This window comes from Bombus vancouverensis, unplaced genomic scaffold, assembly GCF_051014615.1.
Source record: "Bombus vancouverensis nearcticus unplaced genomic scaffold, iyBomVanc1_principal scaffold0027, whole genome shotgun sequence".
Classification (NCBI taxonomy): Eukaryota; Metazoa; Arthropoda; class Insecta; order Hymenoptera; family Apidae; genus Bombus; species Bombus vancouverensis.
Genome location: NW_027468918.1, coordinates 789,835 through 803,978, shown reverse-complemented (window position 1 = coordinate 803,978; position 14,144 = coordinate 789,835). Strand labels below are relative to the sequence as shown.

General features: G+C 35.3%; 1 protein-coding gene and 1 long non-coding RNA gene across 2 annotated transcripts; both read left to right on the top strand.

Moving 5' to 3' along the window:
- The first annotated feature begins 6,853 nt into the window (after positions 1-6,853).
- Positions 6,854-10,448, top strand: LOC143304232 (omega-amidase NIT2-A-like). The gene is made up of 4 exons (XM_076626618.1): positions 6,854-7,144; positions 7,546-7,714; positions 7,989-8,222; positions 9,978-10,448. Exons 1-3 carry the CDS (start codon positions 7,061-7,063, stop codon positions 8,120-8,122), a joined length of 387 nt encoding a protein of 128 aa, XP_076482733.1. The 5' UTR covers positions 6,854-7,060; the 3' UTR covers positions 8,123-8,222; positions 9,978-10,448.
- A 694-nt stretch (positions 10,449-11,142) lies between these two features.
- On the top strand, positions 11,143-12,191 carry LOC117162583 (uncharacterized). The gene is made up of 3 exons (XR_004465271.2): positions 11,143-11,471; positions 11,626-11,754; positions 12,002-12,191. It is a non-coding gene; the product is annotated as an uncharacterized LOC117162583 (long non-coding RNA).
- Positions 12,192-14,144: the final 1,953 nt, after the last annotated feature.

Below are 14,144 nucleotides of genomic sequence, written 5' to 3'. Positions count from 1 at the left end.
TTACATTATCGTATAATAATAAGCTTTTAATCGTTTAATAATAACTCGTCAAGTAGAAATTCCACACGAAGCATTGTGAAGAATAATACTTGAAGAAGATCTATGTTCTTACGAGATTGGCTGTGTACAAGAACTTTGTTGGATAGATTGTATCGTTTGACGAAAATTTTATTGTTGAAAGTTAACAAAGTTGGAAAGAAAACCCACGCTGTCTCGAAGATGTCTTGTTTTTCAGATGCTGTAAATTGACAAATAACTAGATATTAGTATTGACATTATTTGATGTCATATCTGACCTTAAAGTATAAATAAAATCAATCTAGGAATTAATGAAATTTCAAACATTTTTTCTAAGAAAACAGAAGTTTTGTTCCTCCTAATGAGTATCACATGATGCAATAGAAAAATAATTTGACATTGAAAATCGTGTCAAGATGAATTTCGAAGCTATAAAATCGTCTTAAAAAAACGCTGTGATAAAAAATTTTTTGACACCTTGTACAAAGGTGTATATCAACGTAACTGTACCTGTATGTCTATATTCGAGATTATTTATCTATTCAAGATAGCAAAGTAAAAATACTATATAGAGGATTTAATTAATGTGTGGATCAACGTATGTATCACTATATGTAACAATAATATTGACTGTATATGTACGTGTATAATAAAAGATTTCCGGTTTACAATGTTTACGATACTGATATAAAAATACCATATAGAGGATTTAATTAACGTGTATATCTACGTATATATCATTATATGTAACAGTAACATTATGTGCATGTGCGTATAATATTGGTTAAATGTTAAATGTTAATATTGGTTAAATGCGTTAAAGTGAAATGTTATTTACCTATTCAAGATAGCAAAGTAGACATACCATATAGAGGATTTACTACTGTTAACACTCGGTATTCTCGTATTCAAAGTATTTAACCAAATAATTTGGGAATCCAGCGGACGAGCTTGTATTTAATATGATTATATTTAATATAACAACTTTACTCAATATACGCGTAGGATTTTAAATGTCATGAGGGTTGCAGCGGACTCAATTTTAATGTACCTCGATATCTTAGCTTCTTATAATATCCTAATAAAATATCATTTATCGATTACAATTGTCCTGTCGTATTTTATAGTGTTTGCTTTATAAATGTGAACTTTACTCAAAAAGAGTTCATCGATGATTATCCATTACAGGTTGTTAATAAACCTGAATTATGCACAAAGGAATTGCCGTTAATAACTTAAGATTCTCTGCCCGTCGTACAGGGTACACATAGTAATTATTCTCGACGATCGTAACGTTTAAGTCCAATTCGAGCTTATAGTCCCATGCGAGTTAAACAACGACAATAGTTTGAATTTCTATTTGTTCGTTTGTCGTCTGTTTATACCCGGAGCACCTGCTGTAAACCAATACAAAATTTATTAGATCTATAAATAACACATATAAAACTTATTAATTTATAATTAATATAAAATAGGAGAGCACGAAACTTCCTATTTTATGGATATGTTAAATCTTTGTAAAAAATACCATATCATTAGTATCATTTTAATCGTTCTAAAGGATTTAGCCGCATAAAGCTGTGACCCTTGGAAGAATCGATGTTCACGCGTGACAAATTGAAATTGTGCGAAGGTTCCGGTACGAACATCACAAGCCGAACATCGATACCAGGGGCACAGGCACATGTTCTGGGTTCATTATATATTTATAAAAGGCTGACGATTCAGTAGATGGTCCGGGTAAATTTAAATTGTAAATGAACGCATTGCTGGTTTCAAGTAAAAGCCTGGATAAGAGCGGATATGGTATGAGAGTCTGTCGTGGAAAGGGGAACAGGCCGCTTTTATTTGTAAAGTTTGAATCTCCTCGATATTGAAGATGTTGAAGCTGCAAGTATGTATTTCATTTTAATCCATTCGAGACCGAGATTTAATTGTAAAACGATACCTAGGTGTCGGTACGATCTGAATGTTTAGTTGGAATGATTCTGTGTTTTACTCTCTCCAGGGTATCCTTTTCATACTTTGATTTTAAATCGATGACAATCTTAAATAGTATGCCTCATATTTTTAAAATATAAAATTATATACTATGTTATTCTATAATGTATTATGTACAGTTATATATATATATATATATATATATATATATATATATATATATATATATGTCGGAGATGAAATGAAAACCGGAGCCTTCCCTATGCAATTTTGAGGAAGCCTTTTAATGCTTTAGCCCAGATCTTATCATAACTGTAATTAAGTAATTGTCATCTGTAATTGTTTGACATTTGTGAAAAGCGAAAGTGGGTTCGAGGTGACAACTGGTCGCTGAACGTAGCCACGGTCACGGGATAAACGTTTTGCCTGACGAAGGTGTGGATCGGTTGTATTGTTCTCCCTAGAAATCACATAGAATTGTACTTTAGAGATGTCGATATAATGGGACACACGTTGTATGAGGAATCAATCTCCAGACAGAAACTGCCTAGCAACGGCGTTTGGATCTTTCTCGATGTTTCCAAGGAGTATATAACAAACTTCTGACAGATATTGCCTAGCAACAACGATTGGAACCTTCTCGATGTTTCCAGCGAGAATATAACAAACAAATGCAGTCGGATTACGAAAAAGATTTGAATCAGAGAGGCATTCGTGTGATCGCCTTGGAAAGTGATACATCGAGTAATTTTTCCGAGTGATTCGGCAAACGTATTTTTTTGTGTTATAAAATTGTTTAAAGTTTTCCCGTTGACCGTGGATTCGTTTGAACCCCGGATCATTGTTTATAGCGTAAATTAAATTCAATATTTGTAAATTTATCAATCGTTAATTTTCATTATTCGTTAAATTAGTAAATCGTAAGATATATTATTCGTTTCTTTTATTGTTCGATAAAACTTATTATTCTTTAATCTAATTAATAATTTAATTTATCATTTGTTAATCAATCATATCATTTATAAAAATTCATTATTCATAATATTTGTAAAACCTTGTTTATTCGTGTAAATATACTCTCTGTTTTGTAAAACAATGGCTAATTCAAACGAAGAATCGTTACGCGCCTTAAATCCTAATGTTAACCCGACATATATATATACATATATATATGTCGGATCATCACTGGGAATGGGGTTGTGGGCGTCAAATGAATCTTCTCGAGGATTAGCCATTGATACAGTACACACAGGCGTAGTTTATTGCAATGATAGAATTATTACAGTCTTAACAGTTGATCACAGCGGTTCGGCACTCGCGACGCTAGTGACGATGTTCTCGGGCTCAATAACGAATCCGCGGCCAACGGGATGACGACAGAACGTTCACACAAAGTCTAAGTCTGAAAATAATCACTGATCGCGAAGGCGTTACTCCTTGATCGATGAGATCGCGAGCGAGAATGCCTTTCCTGTCCCGATGATGCCACAGAGGAAAACTATACTGGGGTGTGTCTAAGGACACGAGATCATCGGATTCGTCGAGGAAAGCCTTCGTTTAGGAAGTAAGGGAAATTGACGTTGCTGCTAATTGGTCAATCTCCATATCGGTGGTTAGAAAAAGATGCTAGCCGCCCTCGAGGGAAAGTTGCTAGTGGGAGACGCCGTTCGTTAAAAAATATGTCTCCCCTATCTTCCCGTAGCTGGGACAAAGACTGTTTGTCTGTTTGAAGGACTTTAGTTAACTAAACCTTAAGATTTATTACGGGCCCTCGGGCTAGCCGAACATGTACTGCGGAGACGCATCGACATCTGGCAATCATCTTACTCGAAGAATAGGGTCTGCGTGTGGCGAGCCACGGGACAGAAACCGTTGGAATGTTTACTGTCGCGTGTCGCCACGAATATTTCTTTTAAGGAGAGCTATAGAATTACTCCATACCTTGTTAGGCAAAACGTTCATCCCGTGACCGCGGCTACGTTCGGCGACTGACTGTCGCCTCGAGCCCAAGCTCATTATCACAATTCTCGAATAATTACAATCGGGTTGAATAACTACAATTGTTTGATTACAGCTATAGTAGACTCTAGGTTACAATGTTGCGGGGTTATCCAAAATTCCAAAGGCTCCTGTGCTCTTTTCATCTCCGACATATATATTTGAGGACTTACTCGAAAATGGCACCTCCTCCACCAATCTAAGAATGGCAATATTATGATTGTGTATGTTTTCTATTCCATTCATATGTGCACAATGTGCTGCGGTCAAAACATGCCTAGCCGTTATCAGGAAACCTCCGTACTTCCATAGTGGTTTGTCTGGGTTTCGGGGATTACGAAAACTTAATGCAGCGATCCATGGCCAAGCGCCTAAAATGCAATAGTCATAGTTGTGAATATACATAATTTTTTCTCACATAATGAGTAACAACGATTATTACCTATTCGATATTCGATCATACAGCAGACGATAAGTACATACGTACAAATACTCTGAAATAGAGATTTGATAAAGACAGAAATTAAATTTTTATTCCAGTGGAATACAAATTATTAAATAATTCTATATAATTTCTATTTGAACTATACTGAACTATAAAGTTCAAACGTGTAATTTCTGCCCTAACAGTTTTTGATCTCTATCTATATTATTACTCCTATATCAATTTTTTATTTCAAGCAAAAAGATACTCTTCCTAACATGGAGTAGAAGAAAGAAATAATTCAAGTTAATAAGTAAAGTTACTACCGATAAAATCATAGCATTATTATTTAGTCTAATTGAAATGTACATTGATGTGCTGTTTAATGCCTTTAAAGTTCATTCTTTGCAGTAAATGGCTTATTATTAATCGGAAAGAAAGACATAAAACGTGCCTTCTTGATTGTCCGGTGTGGTACGTACATTCTGGATCAAACAATTTTAAAACATTTATACAGTTCAAAGATGCGTAAGAAAGCGACACCGATTACTCAACTTTCGAAGTAAAAAGCCGATCAAGTCCACCGGATTGCCCTACAGACACGTATTAATCCGTAAGAGTTAGTCAACATGTTGATAATAATTATCTAAAGAAACTTTCCACGTGAAAATATAAAATTTTAATTGATTAGATATTGTGTTAGCCATACTTAAGAAAGAAAATGAAAATGAATGAAATGAAAGAAAAGGACTACCTTCAACCTCATTTTTTAAATAAACACTTTGTCAGTTTTGCGGTAAATAAATTCTTAGGAATTCAGGACAGTTTTTAGTGAATCATTTTGTTTCGACCGTTCGCGGAGAGACGCGATCGCGAGATAGCACGTCAACGAGAGTTGTAAGTTCCCGTTACGATTAAATAATCGACGCCACGAACTGATCGATCCCCTTATTTCGATTATGATAATAAGGGTAGTTCAATGAAATTCCACAGAATTAACACAAATAAATTAATGTTTATTTCAACAACTTATTAACTAGAAAGATATAAAAGGAACAAAAAAAATGTAACTGCGTTTTGGTTGATAAGTAATGCGCGACATACCACATGTGTTGACGGTTCGACTTCTCGAAAAGTTCTGAACGCCTTTCGATTTTTTTCGTTTTTTCTGGAAGGCGACCCCCACTACGTTCGGATCACGCCACATTCTTTTACTGCGAGGTAAAATACGGGCCACGAGTCGACGTTTCTGGAAGTCGCCCTGCTTAATGAACCACGCGCTTGCCACTACAATGTTTGTTTGCCGGGCAGACGCGACGATCCGTCTGCGACATTATAGTGGCGCTATCGATAGTTAAGAATATGACCTATGGTAAGCCGCATGGCGTAACATTCTCCCCCCGTTGAGAGGGTACCGATCAAACTAGCGAGGTGTGGTTGAAGTTCCCATCTTATTTCGTCTCGGTGGCTAGTTGTTCGGGTTTCTCGAGATCGGGTTGAATTGGCAGTGGGACAAGCCTTTTGACGCCCCGATCCAAAATGCTCTTTGCCGTCTGAACTGTAGCTGTCCGGATGACACCATCGGCGCCTGGATGAACCTTGATAACTCGGCCCAGAGGCCAATGCATGGAGGGAACGTTGTCCTATCTGAGGATGACGATTGTGCCCTTTTGGATGCTGTGTCCACCCTTGCTCCATTTATTGCGGTTGGTTAGCTCGTTCAAATACTCCTTATGCCAGCGGTTCCAAAAATGTTGTTTAAGCTGTTGGATATGCTGCCATTTGGAGAGTCGGTTCGATGGAATGTCTCTGAAATCTCGATCACGTAAGCACATTAATGAATCGCCAATGAGGAAATGTCCGGGAGTGAGGGCTAGGAGATCATTTGGATCGGTGGAGATAGGAGTTAGCGGGCGGGAATTGAGGACTGCTTCTATTTCTATGATAAGAGTATTACGGTGTTAAGCTCATATGTTTCTGTTTCTCCACTCGCGCTGCGCCATAATATCCTTTGATATTTCCGATCCTCTGGTCGTACGAGGAATTGCCGATACATTTTCTCGATGTCGCCAGTGAGTACGTGCTGATGAGCGCGGAATCTAATTAATATACAAAATAAATTGTGAATTGATTCGAGAATATAGGATTTCCCCATTTTCATGATTATCGTGATTTTTGTATAAATATATTTTTTAACATACTAATAATTAGGTACTTATAAATTAGTATTATCAATTATTTTGCATTTATAATTCCGCCTCTAGTATAAGTATTAATTGAAAACTAACTTTATGTTTCAAAAAGTACTAGCAAAGTCGTTGAGTAACAAGCCACTGATGCTAACACAAATAGCATTGTCGTAATTAAATATTTCTAAATATTCATTTTTCATTTTGGACCTATAGAAACAATTTATTATATATACTATTAGCTAAGTAATTGCATATTTAATTAAGTCGAAATATAAAACTTAGTTATTTTAATAATTTAAAAATAAAAAACTGACAAACATTTCAATTTAATTTATGGTTGGAACAAAAGACAGTTATTTTTCATTAATTGAAATATTGCAATGCAGAGTACTTTCCAAAATACGCCGAGAGTATTCCTGATGGTGAAACGAGCGTTGCTTCATCGAACGCAGCTAAAGAAAACAACATCTATGTAGTTGGTGGTACGATGCCTGAAATAGAGGGCGATAAATTGTACAATACCTGTACTATTTGGGGTCCCGATGGAACTTTGATAGCAAGACACCGAAAGGTAAGTAATATATTCCTTTATGGCTTTGAATTTGAAAATATCGGGGTGAAGAAAGTGACTCTATCTAGGAATAATTTAGGAATATACATATGTACATACGTATACTATAACCAATTCTATAATTTACGGTTTATAAAATACGTTATGATACGGGAAACGCCCATTTTTGTTGTAATGTGTTTGTTGTTGTATAAATTTTTCACATACTTAAAATATTATTATACTTATTTTTTCTCCTTTTTAAACATTATTAAATGATAAGATTTTTTAATAAAAGAAAGTGATAAAAACGCTGTCAGTTATTAAATAAAAAATAATTAAAGTTTAGGAGTTGGTAACTTTGATATTAAATTACAAAAGTTGCAGCAATATAATTAGCGACCACATTTTTATGTTATTAGGTACATCTATTCGACATCGACATTCCTAATAAGATTACTTTTCGAGAGAGTGATTCACTCAGTCCTGGTAACTCCCTAACGACGTTCGATGTGAAGGGCTGCAAAATAGGTATTGGCATTTGCTATGATATTAGATTCGAGGAAATGGCACGCATTTATCGGAACAAAGGTACAGTAACTTAATCGATCAATACTTAACTAGCAAAAAATTAAATATCTTTCTTAAATATATTCTATATAAAATTAATATAATCTGTAACTCTGTATAAAAAGAAGCTTAATTTAAAAAACCAGTATATTTGCTGAAAATGAAACAAATAAAAGAATTAAAAGCACAATAAGAGGACTGTCCTCGCATATTCAGAAATGATGGAATGTGAACCGTGCAACTACGAAGTTAATTGGTATTCGGTGGCTTCATATTTCCTGCTTCTCTGGGTTAGGTTGCCAAATGCTGATATATCCAGCGGCATTCAATATGACCACTGGACCACTGCACTGGTCATTACTTCAGCGTTCCAGAGCGAATGATAATCAATTATACGTTGCCTGCATATCACCGGCTCGTGTTCCTTAAGCAAGTTACGTCGCATGGGGACATACACAGTTGACCAATCCCTGGGGAAAGATTCTTTACGATTTGGAAACTCAAGAGAATATGGCAGTCACCGATATCGGTAATTTACAGCTTAAAATTAAAAGCGAGAGATCCATGATGTAATTAATTTTTAGTCTCGTTAATTTATCGATTTAGCCATCTTCCTCTGTATTTGTTGAATTTATTAGTAAGCATTACTTATTACTTCGTATGTTTCTTTTTTCTATCAGATGTAAAAGTTGTTGAGGAAGTAAGGGCTCGGATACCTACATTTTCTCAGAGACGTACAGATTTGTACGACACTGTCTGTAAGAAGGAGTAACTCTACACTAAAACAGAAAATGTTTTTTTATAATATTTCTACTACCATATCCTTTTTTTGTGAATTATTACTAATTTCTTATCATTTGTACTAAATGAATGACTCAATTAAGAAAACCAAAACGTTATAAATAATAATCTGTATATCTTGTGTATCAACATGTAATTGGATATTATAATAATATAGGAATGCTATAATAATATAGGATAATAATATAGGAGAATAATAATATAGAAAAAAATACATGCTTTTAAACACCTTTAATATCGATCACATAAATTGTTATAATTCACAATGATTACGCATACATAAAAGACCCCTTGATAGTAAAATTTACGATCAAAAGGCAATTACGTATCGTTTAACAACATTTAATTTATAACACCTTTTAAACATTTAGACAGATTAACACATAACACTTCTTATATATAAACATCAATTCGAAGTTATCAGCTTGGAGAAATTGGTCGATTAATACCTGTAGATTATCTGTCTCGATGAAAGAATTAAAGAGAGCAAAAACATGATAATGCCGCTAATATAATATTCCTTCTTTCTTGTATCTGTCTGCCTCTCAGGTCGTTTTACTAATTACAATAAGTAATTTCGACTTCTTTGCGCTCTCTTTTAACGCATTCGAGACCGAAAGAAATTCATATCAGTCAGTAGGCAAGGGTATAATATACATATTTTATATATAACTTATGTAGTAATGTATATATCATGTTAATTTCATATTTTTTTCAATATAGAATTATTATATATATATATATATATATATATATATAACTGTACATAATACATTATAGAATAACATAGTATATAATTTTATATTTTAAAAATATGAGGCATACTATTTAAGATTGTCATCGATTTAAAATCAAAGTATGAAAAGGATACCCTGGAGAGAGTAAAACACAGAATCATTCCAACTAAACATTCAGATCGTACCGACACCTAGGTATCGTTTTACAATTAAATCTCGGTCTCGAATGGATTAAAATGAAATACATACTTGCAGCTTCAACATCTTCAATATCGAGGAGATTCAAACTTTACAAATAAAAGCGGCCTGTTCCCCTTTCCACGACAGACTCTCATACCATATCCGCTCTTATCCAGGCTTTTACTTGAAACCAGCAATGCGTTCATTTACAATTTAAATTTACCCGGACCATCTACTGAATCGTCAGCCTTTTATAAATATATAATGAACCCAGAACATGTGCCTGTGCCCCTGGTATCGATGTTCGGCTTGTGATGTTCGTACCGGAACCTTCGCACAATTTCAATTTGTCACGCGTGAACATCGATTCTTCCAAGGGTCACAGCTTTATGCGGCTAAATCCTTTAGAACGATTAAAATGATACTAATGATATGGTATTTTTTACAAAGATTTAACATATCCATAAAATAGGAAGTTTCGTGCTCTCCTATTTTATATTAATTATAAATTAATAAGTTTTATATGTGTTATTTATAGATCTAATAAATTTTGTATTGGTTTACAGCAGGTGCTCCGGGTATAAACAGACGACAAACGAACAAATAGAAATTCAAACTATTGTCGTTGTTTAACTCGCATGGGACTATAAGCTCGAATTGGACTTAAACGTTACGATCGTCGAGAATAATTACTATGTGTACCCTGTACGACGGGCAGAGAATCTTAAGTTATTAACGGCAATTCCTTTGTGCATAATTCAGGTTTATTAACAACCTGTAATGGATAATCATCGATGAACTCTTTTTGAATAAAGTTCACATTTATAAAGCAAACACTATAAAATACGACAGGACAATTGTAATCGATAAATGACATTTTATTAGGATATTATAAGAAGCTAAGATATCGAGGTACATTAAAATTGAGTCCGCTGCAACCCTCATGACATTTAAAATCCTACGCGTATATTGAGTAAAGTTGTTATATTAAATATAATCATATTAAATACAAGCTCGTCCGCTGGATTCCCAAATTATTTGGTTAAATACTTTAAATACGAGAATACCGAGTGTTAACAGTAGTAAATCCTCTATATGGTATGTCTACTTTGCTATCTTGAATAGGTAAATAACATTTCACTTTAACGCATTTAACCAATATTAACATTTAACATTTAACCAATATTATACGCATATGCACATAATGTTACTGTTACATATAATGATATATACGTAGATATACACGTTAATTAAATCCTCTATATGGTATTTTTATATCAGTATCGTAAACATTGTAAACCGGAAATCTTTTATTACACACGTACATATACAGTCAATATTATTGTTACATATAGTGATACATACGTTGATCCACACATTAATTAAATCCTCTATATAGTTTCTCGAGTAGTTCTCTTCAATACCGTTATATCGATGAACTCTTTTTGAATAAAGTTCACATTTATAAAGCAAACACAATAAAATACGACAGGACAATTGTAATCGATAAATGACAGTTTATTAGGATATTATAAGAAGCTAAAATATCGAGTTCTAATTGTGAATATCAAGCGCTCGTCGTTCGATGAGATTACCAATATTTTCTTCCTGCTCCTCTACATGGCGCTACGCAGGACTCGCTTCTGAGCACGTCTTTCTCGTTGGAGGCTTAATCTTTCTTTTCTTTTCCAGTAGAATTTTTACACAATTCTTTCTCCCTTTTATCATTAAATTACCTGTAATTCTTAACGATCTTTAATCTTTGTCGCTTCTTCCCTATATATATATTTTTGTTTACTTTTCTCCGTAGCGAATTTTGTCTTTCTGACGCAGGATTAGGTTCCTGGACTTAGGGAGTTGCTACACGCCAGCTCCACCATGGCGACGGCATTCACTAGGCAGCCTAGATAGCCACCTTTCAGCTCACGCTTCGGGACACTTTTTTCGCTGAGATTCTCCGCGATGAGGCATGAAAGCAGAGACCACCGTCTGCGGAGGCATGATTATTCTATTGTTCCTTTTAACGAGTAATCGTTTTACTCGAGTCCTCTTACTAAACCGTAAGTACAAAAGACTATTATACTTAGATAGGTACTTGGTCTCAAGAACCAACTTATTTTGGTCTTTCGATTAAGTTCTTAATTAAATGCTCAATTAGATATTCATAAATATATCTTCATAATATTTCCCTCATCTATTTCTTTGACATTCTAGCAACCTCGTTAAGACGTCCGCCACTTCAACTTCTATCTACAAGTGGCAAAAACTGAAGCTGACCTTCTTCATGGAGAAACATGCCGGAAATGGCATCCGCACGTGTGAATAATTATACTCAGTGTCCAGGTAGTTCTTTCGATCATCCGATAGAAGTCGTTTCTGTTTTTCAGAGTTCGTTCACGCCTCCAGAATGTAAAAATATCCAAGGAAGTACCATTAGGAAGCAATGAAATTCAGAGCTTCTGTGGTTATTCCTTTTTCTAATTGTTTCTTTTCTTTGCCCAAAATGGATGATTTCTATATCAAATTGTTTATTCGTATTTTTTTTAATATTCCTTGAGATTTTCAATCAACTCGATTTCGAATTTCTTAGCACCCGATCTTCTGGTTGACGTCGTTAAGAAAGAGGAACGAGTGCACAGGAAGCATGGTCGGCGTGAGCATGATTAGATCTGCCCGATGACCTTGCCAGTGATAATAGCGGTTCGTTAAGGTGGTTGCAGTCTTGGTTTGCTTCTGTTTCGATTTCCAGCGAACTCGTCAGCCGGCATGGCTTCAGAGATGCTCCCTCTGAAACAAGTCGAAGGGAAATAATTAATGGACTCTCTGTTCGATTGTACGTGGATGACAAGCTGACCGTAAAAAGAAATATACAAATACGATTAGAAAATATAATCCGAACCCCTTTCGGTTTGATCTGAAGGTTTCTTTTTCTAGACGGAACCAAAGATTCTTATCTGGTTTATGGTGAGCTAAGGAACTCTTTGAAAACAGCATTTATAACTTTCGAAAAAGAGACAGGTATTTCTTGCGCGAACAATTGAATAATTAATTCGTTCTCTAAATATCCTTATTTGTTGTTCCTAAAATACATAATGATTGGAAGCTTCTTACGGGAAGCGCAATCAGCCGCTGATATCATTGAAGTCGAAACGCCATTAAAACCATATTACGATTCGCATGCGACATGCTCCATTCATGAAAACACAAAAGCAATAAACAAGTACAAATCAACGAAATAAATCCTCCGAGAACGAGACGTTACAGGAATTATACCATTGCGAGGATACAAAAGACTTGCTCATGAGCTACTTCCTTCAAGTAGTTGAGCGGTGTATTTTCCGGTCGTTAACTTCCATATAATGGGATATTAAAGAGTACGGACACAACGCTGCTATTTTTCAACTGTTCATTATCAAATTACGCAGCGGGAATCGTTGCAACGACAAAACTGTAACGACTCGTACCTGCGTATCTTCCATTTAGCTACGGTAAACGCTGACTTGTCTGCGTTTTTTTTTTTTCACTTCCTCGTTACGGAAACCAGGAAAAGTGATTCACAATACAGTTTCTAACTGTACTTCTCGCGATTCTTCCTTAGAAACAAGCAATTGCTTCTTTTCAATTTCCTAAACCTATAATAAAACAGTCCATTCCTTGAATAGAAATTAACTTTAAAACTTTAGGCGCATACATTGTACGTATCGTATGTATGTATTTTGATTTGAAAAGAAACGCGGCAAACGCCTTTGAAAAGACGTTAGGTTTTCAACACCTTAACTAACTTAATTCCAGCGAGTCGTAAATCTGCTGCATCTCCAACATCTGAATATCCATCTTTTACAATGACTTGTTCTCCAACTTATTAAAATTACACCTCCCCCGTTGCACCGACCTTCTTTAAAGGTTCCCGCGGCAGGTTGAACCCGCATCACGTATCTTCCCTCTTCCTTCCACCCCTGTTCCCTTTCTCTTTCTATCGGACGGGAAGAGCGGGAACGCTTAAAACGCGCGAATCACGCGAGCGCCTCACGATTTGCGAAACATCACGTGAAAATCACCGATCCGATCTCCGTGCGCGCGGTGCACCGTGGGGGTAACGATTAAATCGACAGGATATACTTTATTGGCTATTCCGTTATTACAGGCTGTAGTTGGCGGGGAAATAGTCATTATGGATCGATGAACTCCATTGTAACAACGCACCTTCGAATTGCATCGGAAACGCTTCTGTATTGCGTGCACCGTATAACCTATCATCGTCTGTTTAGGGTAAATCAGTGGATCGGAAGTTACGTTTCTATGTTTCTCGCCTGTCAGTATAACACTGTGCAAGAGATACAGCAAGATCCTAAAATCATTCGAGTACAAGTAGCGTAAAATGGTCGTTTAAATTTCAATAAATTAACTATTCATACGTTAATTGTACGCGGTCAGGATTAAGGGGTACGGCGATGGAGAAGATTTTGTTAGCTAGATGTTGAGTAAATAATCGAAGATGATAATTTTATAAATGTTTCGTATTTATGATGATGGAAAAGATTTAATTTGAGTTACGTTACGTTTGAATAAGATAGACTTTTCCAAGAGTGGAGGATTTGTAGAGATAGTGGACGTAATAGTAGTATGATTTAATACTTGATGTGTCTTTTTTTTCTTTGACATATAGGTCACTGTGGGGAGTAATATTGATCTAGATATAACTATCTTTTCTGAGAAGTACGTATATGCTTATG